At 55.8% G+C, this 19,700-nt stretch overlaps 1 protein-coding gene across 1 annotated transcript in view; it reads left to right on the plus strand.

Moving 5' to 3' along the window:
• APC2 (APC regulator of WNT signaling pathway 2) overlaps window positions 1-17,460 on the plus strand; it is a 46,225-nt gene extending 28,765 nt beyond the window's left edge. Inside the window, exons 8-15 of the mRNA XM_050933860.1 lie at window positions 3,150-3,242; window positions 4,573-4,963; window positions 6,171-6,266; window positions 6,644-6,783; window positions 7,514-7,591; window positions 8,252-8,368; window positions 8,735-8,949; window positions 9,711-17,460. Of these exons, the coding sequence (XP_050789817.1) occupies window positions 3,150-3,242; window positions 4,573-4,963; window positions 6,171-6,266; window positions 6,644-6,783; window positions 7,514-7,591; window positions 8,252-8,368; window positions 8,735-8,949; window positions 9,711-15,339 (6,759 nt within the window). The 3' untranslated portion in view covers window positions 15,340-17,460. The remainder of the gene's footprint in view (window positions 1-3,149; window positions 3,243-4,572; window positions 4,964-6,170; window positions 6,267-6,643; window positions 6,784-7,513; window positions 7,592-8,251; window positions 8,369-8,734; window positions 8,950-9,710) is intronic.
• The last annotated feature ends 2,240 nt before the right edge of the window (window positions 17,461-19,700 follow it).

The raw sequence follows: 19,700 nt of genomic DNA on the forward strand, positions 1-19,700 counted from the left end.
GGAAAATACCGTGATTTTATGAATAATGGTATTTTTAAATGTACAGTATTCTCAAAAATACCATCATATTAAAAGGAAAAAAATTACAGTTTTTATTAAAAATACCAAATTATAAGAAAATGCGAAATTATAAGAAAAATATCTGCAGCATTTAAAAAAAAATACTACAATATTATTAAATAGTACAGCCCTTTAAAAATACTTCAGAATTACAAGGGGAAATGCCATGGTTTTATTAAATATATTACGTAATAAGAAAAATACTTTATAATTGTTGAAGAAAAAATACCTGTAGCTCTACAATTAAAGTGATTGCTTCTGTATTAAAAATACTAGAGGATTATAAAGAAAAATATTGTAGTACTAGGATATAATACTACAATATTGTTTTAAAGATATTGCATTATTATTTAACACCCCGCACAGTTTTATAATAAACATAGTATTTTTAAACAATATAAGAAACCTACAATGTTATTAAAAATACTAGGGCATTCTACAATAAGACTCCTGAATCCTTCAGTAATGTGGCAGGAAGCTGTAGTGTTTGGGATAATTACTGCATAATACTGTAGCATTTTTCTAAGGGTTAAGTGTCCAGAGTTTAACTAGCCTCTGAACAGTTTTTAAACCCAGAGGCTATATATGAAATCCTGGCCTTATTAAAATGAATAGGAGTTTAGCCATTGACTTCAGTGGGATCAGAATTCCCCCTTAGGGTTTCATTAACATCTGAACTGGGTTTAAAAAGCCAAGGGTCACGTGATTCCTACTCTGGGCTCCCAACAGTCACTGGTGCTCTCTCTCCTACCTTCTGTGACAGAGATTAAGTGAGTACAGAGATAAATTATTTTGCCCCTGGCCCCGAGCCTTTTTCTGCACCAAGAAATCGATAGCAGAACTGGCTGTGAATTTCTCCCTTAACCTCATGCAAAGTTGGAGCACAACTGGGCTTTTAGCTAAGCCCTGGGAAGATGGAGCAGTTTAGATTCAGTAAGACAATTATCACACTGTTGGCTAAAAAGGGGATTTGTCCTGGAAAGAGAAATGAGCCATAGCACTCGGACCTGAGGCCTTGAATCCCTGGGCAATACATATTTTTTTACATACATCTGCAATAAGGCTGATTGGTAGCAAGGAAGGATAGTTCCGTACCTAGGCCCTTTGCCCTACATCTCAGGAAAGCTGGGTTCAATTCCCTCCTCTGCCACAAACTGTACATGTGATCTTGGGCAAGACACTTAGCTTCTCTGTGCCTCAGTTTCCCATCTGTGCAATGGAGACAATATTGCTGCCCTGTCTCACAGGGTGGCTTTGAGGTGCTCAGATAGTATGGGATTGGGGCTGTCTAAGTATTTAGAGAGAGAGGGTTTAAAATAATTTAATATGGGCAGATTATTGAGGAGCAAGGACAGAGTGGGAGATGCGTCGCTAAGGATGGTAGTAGAGAGATGGACTGGCTCTTTTACATGCAGGGCTGCCCAGAGGATTCAGGGGGCCTGGGGCAAAGCAATTTCGGGGACCCCTTCCATAAAAAAAAAGTTGTAATACTATACAATACTATATTCTCGTGGGGGCCCCTGTGGGGTGCAGGGCCTGGGGCAAATTGCTCCCCCACCCCTAGGCAGCCAGAAGTCATTTCCTCCACTGTGCAAGGAGGGTTGCCAGCCTTTCAGGGTTGTCCTGGAGTCTCCAGGAATTAAAGAATCATCTTTCGTTTAAGATGTCGTGTGATGAAACCTCCGGGAATACGTCCAACCAAAACTGGCCACCCTACGTGCAAGGCCTAGCAAAACCCCGTGCAGCGAAGATGCTGAAACATGCATTGGTCTCATAGGAAAATCCATGTTGCATATTACACAGTCACCTGGCATTCCTGCAACCCAGCACCCCGCTTACTGACACCTCCACTTCAGTATCCCTCCGTTTAGCGCTGGCGAAAGGTGCCGGCTCAGGATTGAACTGGAGGGACCGTTTGAAGGGTCTCTCTCCAGGGCTCGTAGAGGGTGCAATCTTGCTCCTATTAAAGTCAATGGGACTTTTGCCCTTGCTGGGTGCTGCCCCAGGGCTAGAACAGGGGCTGCAGGCCCCAGTTCAGAAAGCACCAAGTCCCGTGGAAGCCAATGGGATTTTAAGCGAGCGCTCAAGTGCTTTGCTGAATCAAGGTCCCAGTGAGCACAGCGTACTCCCAAGTGTCTCTCCATTGCAGAGCCCAGTTATGTGACGCTGAGGGGTCCCATGTATGCCTCCTCCCCTCCCAGCCCCTGCTGCATTGGGACCTATCTGGGCCCCTCTGCCCCTGGAAGGCAACTGGCACTTTGCTGGGTGTCTTTCTGGAGCACTCTTGGATCTGAGAGCAGGTCTGGACAGAGCCAGGGTCCCTTAGCAATTTCTGGAGAGTTTGCTTGCCTGGACCGAGCCGCTGATGGGGGTGGTATTGCGGTGGGTAGATTGGCCTCTTCAGATGAAATGGTTTTTGCTGCCGGCCTCACACGGAGCAGAACTGGGTCTTGTCTGCATCTAAGGGCATGAAAACTGGTGTGACACACGGCTCCAGCGTACAAGGCCCGCTCACGCCCTGTGCTGACCTTTAAGGTGTGGAACCCACTGATCAGTGTGTCGCGGGTCCCGCTTCAGGTCCGATCCACAGGGGATGTGAGTCTGTCACTGCCCCAGCTACAGACGCTGCAGAGACTCCTGTGGTTAGCTCTGGCAGGCTCTGGTTATGTCATCCACCTTACGCTCCCTCTGAGTCTGGCCTGCTGAGTTGAATTAACTGGGGTGTAATTTACACTCTGAGGGGGCAAATCGCACCAAGACTCACCCCTGATCTGAGCTCTGTGTGTGCCCGATGCAGGAGACAGACAGAGAGACAGGACAAGCAGACTGGGAGAGGAGAATAAAGTCACAGCATTCTGCATTTTCCAATCCTCCGTGAACGGAGTCCCCTGTACCCATCCATACACCATGGCTGCTGCCCGGCTTCCCAGCGGCTTGGGAACAGAGGAGGCTGCTTGGATGAAGTTAAGCAGGCTGGGTCCTCACAGGGCAGGGGCTAGTCAGAGCCAGCCAGCCCAACACTGCAGCTGCTGCGATGTGCTCTGTACAGCTCTCCGGTTCTTACGCATCCCCCCTCTCTGTTCTTGTAGCCGTGTGGGAAGCTGTCTGGCATGGAAGGGGACGGGAACCTGGACATCCCAACGCATCCTGAGGAGGGAGGGAGCCACCTCAGCGACAATAAGGTAATGAGAATCCCCATCCCTCGGGCATTTGATGGAGGAAACGCAGACACTCGCTGGAGATGAACAAATCGAGTTCTTCCCTGGCTCTGAACGGTACCAGTCAGTGTTGTGTAGCGGACAGGGCATTAGGCCCAGAGCTTCTGTTGCCAGCTCTGCTGTTCACCTGCTGAGTGACCATGGGCGAGTCACTTCCCTGTGCCATGCCTCAGTTTCCCCTCCTGCCCTTGGTCTATTGTTGCGTCTTTGGCTCTTTACACCAGAAATGTAAAATGAAGGAACCCCACAGGCACAATGGGGTCCAGATAACCACGTGTGCCGACTAGGTACAGCTTGCCAGGCTTAGCTGCATTCACACCTTGCTGCTCTGCCGGGGTTCTGGAGGCTTCAGGAACACAGAAGACAGGGAATGCCACCAGCAGGCACGCAACCTATTTAAGGGGGTGCTACCCAATTCCTACACACGTCTGTTCAGATTGTGCACTCTGACCCCAGTATCTGATTCGACGTTTCCCCCAGCGCCACTTGGGGCGGAAGGGGATCTCATGTTGCTTCTTGGTTTAATTGCACCGGGAAAGGGCTTGAGATTTAGATCCCCAAACAATCAAGGAGCCTGATTCTGTTCCTGCGTCACTTGTACCCCAGTGTAAACCCACCAACTTCAGTGGGGTCACTTGTGATTTCCACCGAGATGAGTTAGAGGAGAATCAGGCCCAAGGTGCTGAGAAGGTTAGAGGACATTCCTTGTGTGATCTTGGGCAAGTCAGATAGCCTCCCCATCCTGTGCCCCAATTCCCCACACCAAGGGGGGTGTGGAGGACCGTCGGGGGGCACAGCAGGGGCCCAGGCCTGCCCCCACGGGGGGCGGGGAGGGAGTGCCACCCAGCTCTGCTCCCAGCCCAGTTCCCTACCCCCTGCCCCAGGCTTGTCAGCAGGTAACCAGACGTTGCTGGCAGCTGCTGAGTGAAATTGACCTGTCTCTTGTCTGTTTCACTTTGCCCACCATTGAATAGACCTCAGCAGTCCCCAAACTTTTTACCTTGTGCCCCCCCTTACCTCTGTCCACACCCCCCCTCCCTGGAACTGAGTAAGGGGCTTGGGGTGGAGCAGGGAAGGGACCGGAGCTGAGTGGCACTCCCTCCCTGCCCCCCCGTGGGGGCTGGCCTGGGCCCCTGCTATGCCCCCCCTGAATGGTCCTCCATGCCCCCCTGGGGAGGCGCACCCCACAGTTTGGGGACCTCTGCATTTGAGAGTACAGTGCAACAGGATTTGTGCCAGGCAGTCTGGCCAGGGTGGGGTGCAGGGTAACCCACTGGGTGCTTGTGCTCTGCAGGTGGAAGTGGTCTTCTGGCTCCTGTCCATGCTGGCCACTCGGGACAAGGACGACATGTCCCGCACCCTGCTGGCCATGTCCAGCTCGCAGGAGAGCTGCCTGGCCATGCGCAAGTCTGGCTGCCTCCCACTCCTCGTCCAGATCCTGCACGACACGGACAGGGAGCCGGGAGACCCCCAGAGCCCCGGCAGTGGCAAGGACTCCCGCATGCGGGCCAACGCCGCCCTGCACAACATCATCTTCTCGCAGCCCGACGAGGGCCAGGCCAAGAAGGAGACGCGGGTGCTGCACGTGCTGGAGCAGATTCGCTCCTACTCGGAGACCTGCTGGGACTGGCTGCAGATGCAGCTGCAGAGCAAAGACGGGGGCAAAGGCCCCGAAGCCAGTGCCGGTAGGGAAGGGTGACGGTGTCTCCAGCAGGGGGTGCCAGGGCCTGCTGCTCCCAGCAGAGTGTGGGGGGACATAGGGAGCAGGGGACACCTGATCTTGATGCTTCTGCTCGGAGAGAGCATGTGTATGCGGGGGGGTGGGGGGTGGGTTTGCAAGCATGTCTGTGCATGCTGGCGTGCCGCTGAGTGTGTGTGTGTCCATGTGAGCATCAGTTTGCAGCTGAGTGTATGTGTATGCACATGGTGGGTGGGAGTGTCGCTGTGCAGCTGAGTGTGTGTGTGTCAGTATGTGGGTGTGTGTCAGTGTGCAGCTGAGTGTGTGTGTGTGCATGCGTCAGTGTGCAGCTGAGTGTGTGTGTGCACGCGTCGGTGTGCAGCTGAGTGTATGTGTATGCACATGGTGTGCGTGTGTGTCGGTGTGCAGCTGGATGTGTGTGTTTGTGTGTGCAGACGGTGTGTGTCACTGTGCAGATGAGTGTGTGTGTGTATGCACATGGTGAGTGTCGGTGTCTGTGTGTTGGTGTGCAGCTGAGTGTGTGTGCACATGGTGTGTGTGTGTGTTGGTGTGCAGCTGAGTGTGTGTGTGTATGCACATGGTGAGTATCGGTGTCTGTGTGTTGGTGTGCAGCTGAGTTTCAGTGTGGGTGTGCAGCTGAGTGTGTGTGCACATGGTCTGTGTGTGTGTGTCGGTGTGCAGCTGAGTGTGTGTGTGTGCACATGGTGTGTGTATGTTGCTGTGCAGCTGAGTGTGTGTATGCATATGGTATGTGTGTGTGTGTCAGTGTGCAGCTGTGTGTGTGTTGGTGTGCAGCTGAGCGTGTCCACCTACAGGTGTGTGCATGGGGGGGGTCAGTATAAGTGTGTGATTGTGAGTGAAGGCGTGTGTGAAGGGATGGGTACATACAGGTGTTTGAGGTGCACACACATGGTGGAGGGGTGTCGGGGGAGCGTGCAGAGCATGGTTAAGCACAGGTGTCTCTCCCCTGGTTCTGATCCCTGGGCGGACTGGCCCTAGAGAGTCTGTTGGTCCCGTTAGCAAAACAGATCCTCTCTGATGGGAAAACAGCCCCGTCCCCTCCCGCCTCGCTGGGATTTGGGGATTCCGATGGCTAATGGATCCAGGTGTGTCTGATCCGTGGCTGGGCTGGGATCTTGCATGACCCATGCCACCCAGCGGGCTGGCGTCGCTCACCTCCGCTCTCCTTGCAGTGCCGGTGCCCATCGAGCCACAGATCTGCCAGGCCACCTGCGCCATCATGAAGCTCTCCTTCGACGAGGAGTACAGGCGGGCCATGAACGAGCTGGGTAAGCCGCACGCACCCCAAGAGGGTTCCGGGCTCTGCTCCCGCATCCCTGGGTGGGCGGGAAGTGGAGAGGACACGACTCAATGGGTTAGAGTCTCTGGGGGCTCCTGTACCCCATGCCATGGGCTGAGCAAGCCCCTCCTGCATGGCACGGCCTGGCAGTGGGGTGGGTGCCTGCGGGGAACACACGGGATGGGGCTGGGAATACAGCACCCTGGCTCCTTTTCAATGGGACACCCTGACCCCAGCTCCACCCCCTCACTGACAAACCAGCGGAATCCCTGGCACAAAGAGGAGGGGGGGGTGTTGTCCCCCCACAGTGCCTGGCTGGGCCCGTACATCTCTGTAACCCCCCCACACACCCGGATCATCTCCCAGGTGGTCTCCAGGCCGTGGCTGAGCTGCTGCAGGTGGATTATGAGATGCACAAAATGACCAGTGACCCTCTGAACCTGGCGCTGAGGAGATACGTGGGCATGGCACTGACCAACCTCACCTTCGGGGACGTGGTGAACAAGGTGAGGCGGGGGGGGGGGGGAGCTGGGAAAGGTGTCCCCAGGAGTGGAGGACGTGGAGAGGTGATGGGTGGAGGGGAGGAGGTCAGGGGAAGATGGGGCAGGGACCCTGGGGTTGGGGAGTGGGGGTCTGGGGACAGGTCAGGAGAGTCAGGGAGGGGATAAAAAGGCTTAGGGGGAGTGCGGGGGGGAGGTGAGTGAAGAGCCAGGGGCAGGGACTGGGAAGGCTTGGGGGAAGCAGGGGGGGAGGGGCGTGAGGACCCAGGGGCAGGGACTGGGAAGGTTGGGAGTAGCATGGGGGGGAGGGGAGTGAGGACCATGAGGCAGGGACTGGGAAGGCTTGGGGGGAGTGCAGGAGTGGGTAGGGAGTGAGGACCCAGGGGCAGGGACTGGGAAGGCTTGTGGTGAGGAGAGTGAGGACCATGGGGCAGGGCTTGGGGGGAGTGCGAGGGTGGGTGGGGAGTGAGGACCCAAGGGCAGGGACTGGGAAGCAGAGATCTGGGGTGAGGACAGGACAGGGATGTTAGGGGAATGCAGCCAGAGCAGGGATCCTGGTGGGGATGGGGCCCAGGGGCCTGGGGAGCAGTGATCTCAGCTGGCTCTAAGCTTCCGGGCATTGGGTGACCCAGCTGTGGTCCCTTCCAACAATGGCAGGGGCTCTGGTGTCCCTCCGGGCTGCACTGGGGGTGCGTGTGCGCAGGATCTGACCTTCCCCATCTCTTCCTCTTGGCAGGCGACTCTGTCCTCCCGCCGGGGCTGCATGCAGGCCATTGTGGCCCAGCTGGCCTCCGAGAACGAGGAGCTGCACCAGGTAGGTGGACGCTGGCTCCCCTGGGGCTGTGGCAGATGCTTGGGCAATCGCGCCCACACGCACTAAGCCACGGCATATACCTGGGCACACGTAGCTGACTACTGCCCGCTGCACAGGGCCTGAGTTATTCCAGGTGCCCGCCTGCCTCGGGGGCGCTCACGCACGGCTAGGCGAGGTAACTCTAGATACCCCATGCTTGGCACTCAGTGACGCATGGTGAGGCTGCCTGGTATTGCAGGGCAAAGCCCAGCCTGGTCCCTGACTTGGTGCCTTTCACCAGGACCAGTGTGTGCTGCTGGATGCAGGATTCTTCGGTTCCTGCTCCTGCTGGAGCAAGCTGGCTAAGTCCTTGCTGCTCATCCTGCCTGGCTGTTCCATTGCGGGCCCTGGAATCATCCGAAGAGGCCCAGGAGCTCCCCATAGATCCCCTCTGCTGAGAACGCCAAGCCAGGAGCTGGTGCTGGAACAGGAGGCGGGCTGGGAGACTTTGGGGTGGCAGGGCGGATGGGGTGAAAGAGGGTCATGATGCTGCCCTCTGCTGAGCTGTGGCCAAACTGCTCCGGTCCTGTATTGACAGCTCTGCCCGGAGCAGGTGGGCTGAGCACGGGAATCTGGCCATGTCCCTCCCTGTGTGTGAACATCCTCATCTCGTCCCCGCAGGTGGTCTCCAGCATCCTGCGGAACCTCTCTTGGAGGGCAGACATCAACAGCAAGAAAATCCTGCGTGAGGTGGGCAGCGTGACCGGCCTGATGCAGTGCGCCCTGCGTGCCACCAAGGTAAGAGGTGCGAGCCCTGATCTCTAGGCTGCGTGTGCAAACCCTGCGTTTGCACACACACAAAACGGGGGATAGCTTACATGCTCACAATGAGCTGCATGTGCAAACACTGCCCTTGCACGCACAGAGCAGCTAATGGCTTGCACGCTCACTATAAGTGTGTACGTAGGGGATGGCATGCATGTGTACAGTGAGCTGGAGGTGCAAATGTTGCCGTGGCATGCACGGAGTGAGCATGCTTACGGTGAGTGTGCGAATGACTGCGGGGTGTGCGTGGAAAGCAGATGCACTCACAGATATGCTGCCGGTGCAGTTGAAGAGGCCCTGTCACTAGAGGGACGCTGATGGTGATTTTATCCTGGCTAGGAATCCACCCTGAAGAGTGTCCTCAGCGCCCTGTGGAACCTGTCCGCTCACAGTACCGAGAACAAAGCCGCCATCTGCTTGGTGCAGGGCGCCTTGGGCTTCCTGGTGAGCACCCTCACCTACAAGTGCCAGAGCAACTCGCTGGCCATCATCGAGAGCGGAGGAGGCATCCTGAGAAACGTGTCCAGCCTGATCGCCACCCGGGAGGATTACAGGTCAGCCTTGCCCTGACGGCAGCTGCCACACCCCGCTCCGATCCTCTCGCTGCTCCCAAGTTCCCCCCCGCGCCAACTCCAAAGCACTGTGCTGGTCAGTGGGTGGGATCTGGCAGAGCTGTGGGTCATCCCCAGCTGCCTTGGATCCATTCTGGCCCCTGGGTATAAGGGCAGCAAGATGTGCTGTCACTGTCAGCTGTCCCTGATGAGATACTAATATTATTCATGGTAGTACCTCTGGGGTGTGTGCGTCCCCCACAGAACAGACTCACAGTGCCTCGAGGAACCTTACCATCCCAGGAGTGCTACGCTGGTTGATCGGGTTTCTGTAAATACTGTGCGCTCTTCGCCAGAAGATCCTGAAGCACTTTGCAAAGCTCATTGTGCCCATGTTATGATGGGAAAACCGAGGCATGAAGTGGGGAAGTGACTGGCAGTCAGGACTCCTGGGTTCTGTTCCCAGCTCTGGGAGGGGAATAGGGTCCAGTGGGTTGTGGGGGGACCTGGGATTCAGGACTCCTGGGTTGCTCTGGTGGTGACTCACTGTGTGACCTTGGGCAAGTCATTTCCCCTCTTTATATCTCAGCTGCCCCCCTGTAGAATGGGGCTGCTGCGAGGGTGGATCAATTGGAGGATTTTGAGGCACTTTGAGATCCTCTGACTAGGGGTAGCCGAGGAGGGCAAAGCGGTGGTGTTGTTTATTAACGCTCTGATGTTCAAAGCTGGGTGATTCTAATGGAAGGTCGATCCATGTCCTGCAGGCAAGTGCTCCGGGACCACAACTGCCTGCAGACCCTGCTGCAGCACCTCAAATCCCACAGCCTCACCATCGTCAGCAACGCCTGCGGGACCCTCTGGAACCTCTCCGCCCGGAGCCCCAAAGACCAGGAGCTGCTGTGGGACCTGGGGGCCGTCAGCATGCTGCGCAACCTCATCCACTCCAAGCACAAGATGATCGCCATGGGCAGCGCCGCCGCCCTCCGGAACCTGCTCACCAACCGACCCCTCAAGTACAAGGACACCGCAGTCATCTCCCCGGGCTCCTGCATGCCCTCGCTCTACATGAGGAAGCAGAAGGCACTGGAGGCCGAGCTGGATGCTAAGCACCTGGCGGAGGCCTTCGACACCAAGAAGCCCCTGAGGCACATGGACAGCCTGGCGAAGGACTACGCCTCCGACTCCGGCTGCTTCGACGACGACGAGGTGCCCAACGTCTCAGCAGGGGCGGAGACTGGGAATGCCTCCATCCTCTCCATGTTTCTCAACTCCTCCTTTCTCCAGGGCCAGGCCTTGCCCAGGGCCATCGCCCAGAGGAGGGGCCCGGAGCCTGAGAAGGACGAGAGCAGCAAGCTGGCCGAGCCCAAGAAGCTGCCGTTGCCCGAGGATGAGGTGTCGCTGGCGGCCGAGAAGCTGGCCAACAAGATCTCCACCACGGTGGCCAAGATCGACAAGCTGGTGGAGGACATCTCCACCCTCCACACCTCCTCGGACGACAGCTTCAGCCTGAGCTCGGAGGACCACTGCCTTGACTGGCAGTATGGCTCTGATGAGGTCCACGAGGCTCGGGCCCAGTCCTGCTCCCCGTGTCGCCTCTCGGATGCCAGCAGCTTCATGAAGCGGGAGAACCTGAGCCGGGCCCACACCCTCCTGAGGCTGAAGAAGGCCTACACCAGCTTGTCCAACGACAGCCTGAACAGCGGCAGCACCAGTGATGGCTACTGCACCAAGGAACACATGAAGCCCTGCACCCGGGCCTCCTTCCTAGATTACAAGGAGGAGCTGCAGAGATACCAGAAGCGGCCCAGCAGACTGGATCTGAAGAAAATCCTCATCCACAGGCCTGAGAGGATGGAGCAGCCGGGGGTGAAGGTCAAAGAGTCAGGTGAGCCAGATAAACTGGAACCGAGAGACACACATGACAGGGCTAAGAAAGCGGTGACGTTCCCCAGCCCCAATGTCCCTGAGAAGGAGCCTGAGTGGAAGAAGGATCCAGGCAATGAGCTTTCTCCCGACCCTCAGGTTCACACCATCAAACTCTCCCCTTCTTACCAGCATGTACCCCTGCTGGAGAATCTGGCCAAGAGCAGCTCGGCCCCTGGCGCCGTGGGACTCTCAGGTGCTAGTTACCACCCAACTCTCCCAGGCCGGAAGCAAGCCTGGCTCCCCACGGGGCTTCTCCAGACGGCCGAGAACTTGAGCAAGATCCCAGAGAAGCTGGCTGCCCACACGCCGGCCCCAGTGGAGCAGGAGTCAGTCCAGAAGTATGCGGTGGAGGACACCCCCATCTGTTTCTCCCGGTGCAGCTCCCTCTCTTCCCTCTCCTCCGCTGACAACGTGCTGGACGGGCAGAGTCACAGCGAGAACGAGGTGGACAGCGACTCCTCCCTGGAGATCATCGAGGTGGAGGAGGGCGCCGAGGCCGAAGGTGACGTAGAGCAGGCCGAGGCCTGCGATAGGAGACAGGAGAAGGTGAAGGCGGTGGATCTGGGCCCGGCCACGCCAGGAGGGATCTCCCAACCCATCGCCATCCCCTTCCAGAAGCGCGACAAGATCTTCCTGAGGGAATCCTCCCCATCCCGGCACGAGGACCTGACTCCGTCCAGCTCCTCGGAGAACTATATTCAGGAGACCCCTCTGGTGATGAGCCGGTGTAGCTCGGTCAGCTCCCTGGGCAGCTTTGAAAGCCCATCCATTGTCAGCTCCATCCAGAGCGACCCTTGTAGCGAGATGATCAGTGGCACTATCAGCCCAAGTGAGCTGCCGGACAGCCCTGGTCAGACCATGCCCCCAAGCCGCAGCAAGACGCCCCTGTTCGAACTGGGATCCCAGCCGGAGAAGGAGACCAGCCAGTTCAACATCCAGTGGGAAAACAACGTCAAGAAGTTCATGGAGATCACGGATTTCAAGGAGCGTTTCCAGCTGCCCCAAGACCTGGACTCCATGATCTACTTCACGGTGGAGAAACCCAACGAGAACTTCTCCTGTGCTTCCAGCCTAAGTGCCCTGCCCCTTCACGAGCACTACATCCAAAAGGACGTGGAGTTGAAGCTTATGCCGCCTTTCCCTGAGAGGAACAGCCTGAATTTCGTGGCACATGAGAAGCAGGAGGATAGGCGGGAAGAGAGATTCGGGGAGAGCAAGAGGAAGCTGGAGCGTCCAGAGCTCAACTCAGACGATGATATCGAGATCCTGAAGGAATGCATCAACTCGGCCATGCCTTCCCGCTTCAGGAAGGTCAAAACCTCCCTTGTCTCCGGCCTGCCCAGCCAGGTCTTGAATCCTCAGACCAAAAAGGCTCTGCACATGCCGGTCTACATGCTGGTGCCCACCCATTCGCACCGGGGTGTCCCCAAACACCTGCAACCTGCTGCCCGGGACCTCTTCAGGGATGATGACTCCTTCACTGACTCCGCAGAAGGCACCCCCATCAACTTCTCCAGCGCCGCTTCCCTGAGTGACGAGACCCTCAAGTACCCACTGAAGGAGGAGGCTGACCACAAGGGCGGCCCTGGGAAGAGGCTGGAGAGGAAGGAAGTGGCGGGGCCACCGGTGGGGCGCAATACGGAAGCACACCGTGAGCAAGGGAGTTTGAGCCCCACGCCAGGCCGAAAAGCAGCTTCCAACTCCTCGATGCCCACCAAGATGAGTACGGCCTACCAGCAGAAGGGCGGGTCGAGACATGGCAGCCCTGTCCAGGCAGGCAGGGGCCAAGCAGCTGAGGTGAAGAGAGGGCTACCTCCCCTGAAGAATGGACCCAACCTGGAGCTGGACTTTGGCAGGGCGGGGGTCCGCCTGGAGGGCGTCCCCCCCAGGAAGGGTGCTCCCTGTGAGGACAGTGCCCCCGGGGGCATGGCCTTTCAGTCCCTGTGCCACACCACGCCGACCGAGGAGGCCGTCTACTGCTTCTATGAGAACGACTCCGACGACCTGCTGGAGGTGCGGAGAGACTCGCCTAAGAGGAAGGCCAGCCCTGCCCAGGCTCAGAAGAAAGAACGCAGGAGCGGAACCACCCCTAAGAAGGGGCCGGAGCAAAGCCCCCGGCAGCTGCTGCAGGCCAAAACCAAGATGGCTGCCAAACTCCACAACAACCTCATCGTGGATGAGACGCCGCCCTGCTATTCCCTCAGCTCCTCCATGAGCTCCCTGAGTGACATCGATCTCTGTGACCACGAGGAGCGGACAACCCTGTACAAGGCCAACAGGCAGCTGACTCTTAGCCGGATACAAGAGAGCGCGGCCTCTAGGGTCTTAGCCAGAGAGAGAGACAGCTCCCCGAGCTCCCTGAGCTTCACCTCGGATGACGACCTGCTGCAGAAGTGCATTGGCTCCACCTTGCCCAGGAGGAGGCGGCACTCCGCTCGGCGCAGAAATGCCGAGCACAAGCAGAAGCTGAAAGGTGCCAACCCCAAGAGCGCCGCTGGCAAGGAGCGGAAGCCGGAGCCGAGGCACAACCCAGCGGATGAGATGATGTCGGACAAAGGCTCGGACCTGGACAGCGTCGAGTGGAAGGCCATCCAAGAAGGTGCCAACTCCATCGTCACGTGGCTGCATCAGGCTGCAGCATCCCTCTCCAGGGAGCCTTCCTCGGAGTCTGACTCCATCCTCTCCTTTGTGTCAGGGCTGTCTGTCGGCCCTACCCTGCAGCTGTCCCTGGACAGGAAGGATAAGAAGAAGGGGGCTAGGAGTGGGGTAGGCCGTGAGGTGGAGAAGAGAGACCATGCAATGGCCTTTCAGGAGAGCAAGAAAGTGATGGACTCCGGGGGCAGAAATGCCAGGGTAGAGAAAAATGTAAGCCAGCAGAAGCCAATGTCCAACTTGCCAGTGGTTTTCCGAGGCAGGACAGTGATCTACGTGCCCAGTGCGGTGAAGGACTCCCCAAGCCCCAGGTCCACCCCACAGAAAACAGCCACAACTAAGCCCGAAGCCACCATGCAAAACCTCACCCTGAGTCAGCAGAGGTCACGGAGTCTTCACAGGCTGGGGAAGGCCTCGGAGATGGCCGACCTCACCTTGCCCAAGAGGAGCGCCACCCCTCCCGCCAGGATCACCAAGGCCTCATCCTCGGGCTCCTCCAGGACCTCCACCCCCTCCCAGCCCACCCAGAAGAAGTTAACGTCACCCTCCCAGCTCAACAAGCAGCTGCCATCTCAGGGGGTGAAGGTTAGCAGGAGCTCCCCAACAGGCTCCACCCCCAAAGCACCCCCCCAGAAATCCCCAGCCACCAAGCAGCACAAGACCCAGAAATCCCCCGTCCGCATCCCCTTCATGCAGAAGCCGAACAAGAAGATGCTGCCAGCCAAGAGCTCCATGCCGGTGCTGGAAGAGCACGTGGGCAGCCCTAAGCTGAAAGGCAATGGGAAGGGCATCCTGCCGCCCGCCCGGCTCAATCTGGTGCGGATGTCCTCGGCCAGGTCCAGCGGCAGTGAGTCTGACCGGTCCGGCTTCCTGAGGCAGCTCACCTTCATCAAGGAGTCCTCTAGCCTCATCATGAGGCACCGCTCCGAGCTCTCCTCCTGCAAGTCCACGTCCTCGCTGTCTCAGAGCGCTTCCCCCAAGAGGAGCAGGCCAGGCCTCCCAGCTGTGTTCCTGTGTTCCTCCAGGTGCGAAGAGCTCAAGGTGGCCAAGCCGGTGGTGACCAGCCAGAGGCCAGTCATCTCAAGGACCCAGGCCAACAACAAAACTTCTCCCAGTGAGAGGCCTCCTCGGAGGACCAGCTCCGAGAGCCCTTCCCGGCTGCCTGTGAAGACCAACACTCCTTCGCCTGAGCCCTTCAAGAGGTATTCTTCCTCCCCCAACATCAGCATCATCAAGAGGACCAGCAGCCCCTCTTCCGTCCTGTCCTCTTGCTCCGAGTCATCAGCCAGGAGAAGGAAGAGCCAAGAGGCCTCCAAGCTGACCCCGAATCCTGCAGTGGGGAACCCAGGGCAGCAGGACAAGCAGCAGATGGCAATGATGAAGGGTACTTGGAGAAGGATCCGCGACGAAGACATCCCACACATCCTCAAAAGCACCCTGCCTTCCTCAGCCCTGCCTCTGGTCAGCACCCTGGAAGAGGAGACCCCCAGTGCTCAGATCCCCATCCAAAGGAAAACCAGTGATGCTGTGGTGCAAACTGAGGACTACCCCACCACCAAGATCAACTCCAGCACCTCTCCAACGCTGGAGACCCGGGAGATGCCCAAGAGCGAAACAGAGTGCCTGACTTTGACCAAGGGCACCATGCCCATCTCCTTCAGCCATGAAGGGCCGACTGGATCTGTTGGGAGCTTCCCCTCCAGCAGGCACAGCTCTCCCAGTAGATCTGCCCGGGTGACTCCCTTCAACTATGTTCCCAGCCCCATGGTAGCACCAATGATCAACAAGAAATCGCTTGAAAAAATGCCAGCTTAAGCCGCTATTGCAAATGCAAAGAGCACCTCAACTTTCATGATAGTGTATTAAGAAACGAGCAAAGCCCCAGGCACTCTCACTACTGCACCACCATGAGGACAAAACTCTTGTTCATAAAGAGACAGAAGCAGCAGCGTTTTTGTTTTCTCAAGCTTAAAAAACCAAGGAGGAACTTTTGCATTGATGTAACTGTTGGCCAGGAGGGTTGTGACAGTTTTCACTGAGACACACATGAAACACCTGGAGAAAAGCAAGTATTTATTCCTTTATTCTCTCTGCCCTTTCTTTTTTGTTTAATGGAACTTTGGAAGTTTTACTGTCGGGCACTGGGAAAGAACCAGGTAACTGCCCATCCCTATCCCCCTGACATCTGTGTTCTGCTGATGGCTGTGCCAATGTCTTCTCTGCGATGTCTGATCACCATACACTCTAGTTTAAGGAGAGGGATTTTTATCCATGGAGCCTAGATGGCCACAGGTGTCCTGCACGAAGGGATGGACTTTTGCAGTGAAGCCTATGGGATGTCTTGATGGCCTCGCAGTTCACAGTTGTTGAAGAACTTTGAAGCAGCGATCAGCCAACTTCCCCGCTAGACAGGCCAGTGCCAGGAGGGGCTGTAGGCCCATTTTCTCCATGCTTTCATTGAAGCACACTTGGGATTTTCGATCCAAGGACAACCAACAGGGGTCGTTGATTCACTGGGGTGTCTCTAAATTCTCCCAGGAGGTTGAGATTTCAAAGGGAACTGGGATTGCTGCTCTTTCTGTTTAAAAAAACAAACAAACAAACCCAACCACCAAGAATGCTTCAAGCAAAAGCCTTAATCTTAGGTCTCAGCTGCATGCTTTGTCTCACATGTCGGCACTAATATCCATGTATCCAAATAATCTCAACTGATTTACAGAAACACTTTCAGAAACCCACCCCTGGACCAAAAGCAGAGCGGGAGAGGGGTGGGGTGAGGGGATCTGGGGAGGATTCTACAATGGGGAACAGAAGAAGGGCAGAACCTCCCTGTTACGGAACCAGCCATTTGCGCAGCACGAGGCCTGTAATTATGGTGACTGGTTAATCTGCTAATGACTAACTTGCTGGGATTGTGTTTGCGTTGGGTGTCACCCAGTGTCTGAGGGGAGCAGAGCAGCACCTTATTATCGCCAAGGGAGGAGGGTTGTTATGGAAACGCTTCTCGCAGCACATGGGGGAACGCCAACGAGCTGGGGCGAGGAAAGGCCATTTTTGTGTTTTTGGCGGGCGAGGGGACGGGTCTGGGCGGGAGAGGCTGATTTATGCCATTCATCCTCTTTATAAACTCAGCCCCACTATGCAGGTTTGGCGCTAAAGCTGGGGCCAGAGGCGACTCCTAATGAGCTTCAGGGCCTACCTTTGGTTAGTCCAATTTGTGCTCCAACACCTCCCAGACAAGGGGTGGGAGGGAGTCGCAGGCTGCGGTGGGACATGAGGAAAGGAGTGAGGTCCGTATCAATGCTCCTTGACCGTGGCCTCTGAGACAGAGTTGCTCATTGGGTGCCTAATTCCATAGGCATGGAGTGAAAATCTCCCCTTAAAAATTTTGTCCTGATTCTTGTGGTTTGACACCAGCATCACACCACTGAGGTCAGTGGCAGGGGAGTGACTTCCTGATTTGCAAGCGGGAAACAGGAGGCAGAGAGAAAGAGGCACGTATCTCTCTCTCCAGCCTCACTCCTGCCCCCAAAGATACTGTGCTTTATAGGTACACTGGGACTTGGGACTCCTTGTTTGTTTCAGGGCCTTGCCTGATCACAAGCAGAGAGCAGAGGGAGTTGCCTACCACATGTTTGGGCTTTGTTGTTACAGTTTTGTCCAGCATGGTCTGATTTGGCTTTGATTAATGTTGCAAAACTTGGAGGGAAATTGCCAACGTGGCTTCCTAGGATCAGGAGGGCAGATGGTGGGGGGGGGTGAAGTGGTATTTTAAAAAAAAGATGTATTCTGGGGGTGTCAGTTTGGCCAGTGCCTGCTCTCTTCTCTTGAAAGAGTGTTGTATATTAATCAGAATGCCAGATTTTTAATTTAAATCTGCTGAATGATAATTGTATGGTAGTTTCCAAAGGAATAAATGTTTGCAGGCCGCCCAGATTCCTTCGCAGTAGCGATGACAAAGTGCAGGGTCTTTATGACAGAGGCAGGTGTTCTTACCAGGTCATGGCTTGATTCCAAGATGGGCTATTCCATTCCACCACCCTAGAATTATCCAGGCGTTTCAGCTGGATGCAGGGCACAGCTTGATTTCCACAGCTGGCAGCGTTGCTGTGTGCTGTTGAAAGGAGCCACCACGTTCAGCCCCAGAAGTGGCTTTATTTCAGTGGCAGATGAAGATACTTGCATCTAAAGGTGCTGTTGTACGTGGCAAAATGCTGGTCTCATAGAAGCCTATGTGAGTTTTGTCACTGACTTTCATGGGTCACTATTCAGTCTGTGCTGTGCAAAATGCTTTGGGATCCTTTTGAATGAAAGATAAAGATGGCTATTTAATAGCTGTGATACAGTAGCATTCCCATTCCTGCCCCCCGCCCTGCCCATGGGCCTGGTGCTGAACAAACCTACCTGGGGAAACATGCCCCACCCCAAGCCATGCTGTAGAAACAGATGATGGGCAGGAAGGGGACAGGGGGTTAGGAGAGTGCAGGTTGGAACAAGGCCAGAGCAGAGCTACCAGAGCTGTTGCAGCCTTAGGTGGAAAGGCCGGCAGAATGGCTCTAGCTTAGGACTGTGGAGAGCTGGCATCAAGGACTTGTTCTGCCACAGACTCCCTGGGTGACCTTGGCCCTCCATGTGCCTCACTTCCCCATCTGTAAAATAAGGACATAGCCCTGCCTCCCAGGGAGGTTATGAGGATTAAAGGTGGTAAGTTACCCAGGTGATATGGTAATTGGGGGGAGGGGGGTCAGAGTCAGATACGTACCAGCTCCAATGGAGAGTGAGAGTTGTACAAGGTACTCAAACAGTGGGGGGTGGGGACATTTTCAAAAGTGTCTAAGTGGTTTAGGAGCACAAGGGCTTCTCTAAACCTGGAGCAACTCAGCAACGGCTATTCAAGAAGACCTCCATGTGGGGCAGCTCTATTGACTTTGGAAGTGGGGCAAGCTCAGCAACATTTTTAGTCCGGAGTGAGAGGCTGGCATTCACAAAGGGGACGTGTGCATCTAACTGCCCCATTTTGGAGCTGCATGAAAGGCCCTTGGCCCCTACATTTTAAGTCCTCAAGGTGCCAAATTTCCAGTTTTTCAACAGAAATCCCCTCCCCCAACAAAATTTCAGTTTTTGATTAAAAACCTCTCAAAACAGAAAAACGGGACTGAAAATGGCCAATGCGTCACCAATAAGGGCTGCAAAATATTGTTTCTTTTGAACTTTTTCATGGAAAAACCCTTCCCCATCCACGCTACTAAGCCTCTGACATTGCTTTCAGGTGCTAGGCAGAGCCTTATAGGCCATTCAAAATACAGATGGGTCATAGTGACTCTAGGCTTGGCGAAAGGACAGCGCTGTAGCTGAAAGGCTCCGGTCGATCACAGATTAGGGCAGTGGCTGGGCATCACCCATCCCATGTGCCTGAGTGGACAGGCAGCCTGGCAGATGGGCCTTATTCAGCCCTGCTTGTGGTGGCGCCGATCAGGGCCAGGAATGGTTTTTATGGGGTGGAGATGGGGCCACTAAGAACTGGACTAAATCCACCAAGTCACAGCCCCCACCTTAGATGGGCTGTGTGAGGTCAGGAGGGTTTGGGAGGGCCAGCCTGCACCCCCTTCTCTCTCAGCAGCTGCTAAGTACATCCTGCAGCGGGAAGTTCCCTCCTTTCTCTGGGCATTTTGAAGCAGTGCTGATAGTGGAGGCCTGGCCTGCGTATGGGGCCTCACGCTTTTTTCTTCATGTTGTCCGCACCCAGTGTGCGAGCAGGGGACGTGTAGGCGTTGGGGGTCTTGGCTCCTCTCTAGCCAGTGCCCCAGCTCGAATCCTGCCTGCTAGCCTTGTCAGCCAGGCCCTGCTCTTCAAAGCTACACAGCGAAAAACCACCTCAGGGTTGGGGTTGGCTGGCTCAGGGCTACTGTGGTGATTTCCATCCATGCACACTGGGTGTGAAATGCCACAACGTTGGAACCACAGCGGTTTCCCCCTTGGCTTTGCATGGTTTTGAGTGACGACCCAGGCTGCCAAAAAAGAGCACAGTGGGGCCTGCTTCTTGCCCTGAACAAGGCCTTGCTTTGCCCCCCCCACCTGCCTCCCTATCTGGACACAGGCTAACGCTCCTGCGTCCCTCTCCCTGGGGAGCGGTGGGTTAATTCGCTTTGGAAGGGGCTCAAGTCACATACGTTGCA

Source organism: Gopherus flavomarginatus, chromosome 24, assembly GCF_025201925.1.
Source record: "Gopherus flavomarginatus isolate rGopFla2 chromosome 24, rGopFla2.mat.asm, whole genome shotgun sequence".
Taxonomy (NCBI): domain Eukaryota; kingdom Metazoa; phylum Chordata; order Testudines; family Testudinidae; genus Gopherus; species Gopherus flavomarginatus.